Source organism: Arachis ipaensis, chromosome B04, assembly GCF_000816755.2.
Source record: "Arachis ipaensis cultivar K30076 chromosome B04, Araip1.1, whole genome shotgun sequence".
NCBI classification, from domain to species: Eukaryota; Viridiplantae; Streptophyta; class Magnoliopsida; order Fabales; family Fabaceae; genus Arachis; species Arachis ipaensis.
In genome coordinates this window covers 121496598-121498320 of record NC_029788.2, presented here as the reverse complement: position 1 = coordinate 121498320, position 1723 = coordinate 121496598, and the positions used below count along the sequence as shown (strand labels likewise).

General features: G+C 30.1%; 1 protein-coding gene and 1 pseudogene across 1 annotated transcript in view; both read left to right on the top strand.

Annotated features, from left to right (window-relative positions):
* Window positions 1–863, top strand: part of LOC107637129 (protein SLE1-like) — a 2377-nt gene extending 1514 nt beyond the window's left edge. The window contains exon 3 of the mRNA XM_016340576.2: window positions 367–863. Coding sequence (XP_016196062.1) covers window positions 367–593 — 227 coding nt within the window. The 3' untranslated portion in view covers window positions 594–863. The remainder of the gene's footprint in view (window positions 1–366) is intronic.
* LOC107637130 overlaps window positions 1159–1723 on the top strand; it is a 1362-nt pseudogene continuing 797 nt past the window's right edge.

The window sequence follows — 1723 nt, the reverse complement described above, 5'->3', positions numbered from 1 at the left end:
TTGTATAATCTCTTTTAAGTGTATGTTGTTTTATTTAAAAACTTTTTAACATATCATACTATTATTTTTTAAGAAATTTAAATGAGTAAGGAGAAGAGACAAATTATTCACGTTCTTTTTCTATTTTTAATCAATTTTTGTGTGAAAATTTTTTTTCTTGGGATCAATAAATCTGAATCATAAACTTAGACTATTGAAAACTAGTTTTAATATCTGATACTATTTGTTTAAGAAAATTTTAAAACCGATAAAAAACATAAATGCTATTACTTATTACTTTTTGAAAATGAAAAAATGTTCTTTATACTTTTAAGATGATTTTTTCGATCATATTAATATCACTTATGGATATAAGTAAAAGTATAGGAAGGAGTAGAGGAGGCCAGACTAGAAAGAAGCAGTTGGGATCAGAAGGATATCATGAAATGGGTACAAAAGGTGGACAGACTAGAAAGGAACAGATAGGGACTGCGGGCTACCAAGAAATGGGACGTAAAGGAGGCCTCTCTACCATGGATAAGTCCGGCGGAGAGCATGCTGCTGAAGAAGGCATCGATATTAATGAATCCAAGTTTACCAACGGAAAAAAATAGATGTTATGAAACTGTTGTCTTGATGCATGTTCCCATACTTAGTTGCTAATAATGTCGTTGTTCTCGTACTTAGTTCTTCCATACTATCGTTGTTAGGATTTATATTTTGTTTTATGTCTACTGTTTGTGTTGGTTTATCTTCGTTGTCCTACTATTTAGTTGCTAATAATGTAATTTGCTATGATTTATATGTTGTTGTTTTGTGTGTGTACTGTTTGTGTCTCTTTATCTATAAAGGCAAATGCTATAAAGTTATTGTTTTGACTGTTATTTCTGACTTATCTAAGTTTATTATGTTCAAGTGCTAAATATACCTCTTGTCTTCGTTTTTTATTGTAATTTAGCAATATTTTAATTTTTATCTTAATATTAAGGAGATACTTTAAAAGTATTTAAATAAAATAAAATTTAAAATTATTCACATTCCACACGTCAATACAGTAGGAGGGACAACAAACTAAAAAGGTATCAGGTGTAGGTATCAGGTGTAGGTATCAGGTGCGGGCTGAAACTCATCCACTGCAATCTAGTTAGTCTCTTTCACTATATATGGTATGTACGTGTCACCATCATCCCACCTAATAGTGTATCATTGTGCACGTCTTCATTCACGTGTTAATGCATGTAACCGTACACAAGTCAATGCATGCAAGTGTACGCGCGTCCTTCATCTTTACTGGTTCACATGCAATGTATGCAATGTAACCCTATTTGCCTCTATATAAATCATGCTGCTCTTGACTTATTTCTCATTCAAATTACGTCTTTAGTTACCACTATAAACATCTCTAGAAGAACAAAAATTTTATATGGTGAAAAAAAATCTGAGCGTGTAAGTAACATGACAACTCGGCAAAAAAAGCATGAAGAGTTTGATGAGAGGGCAAAGTAAGGTGAAACTGTGGTTCCTGATGGTACTGGTGGCAAGAATCTAGAAGTTCAAGAACACCTTGCTGAAGGTATACAATTGATTTGTGTTATTTAAATTATTTTTTATTAATAATAATATAAATTCAATTCTACTTTATTTTTTAATGAGAGTACATAATGAATACATAAGATATAAATTTTATTAAATATTTTTAAAATTTTTTTATATATTTTTTATGTATTTTTATTATCATAATTGA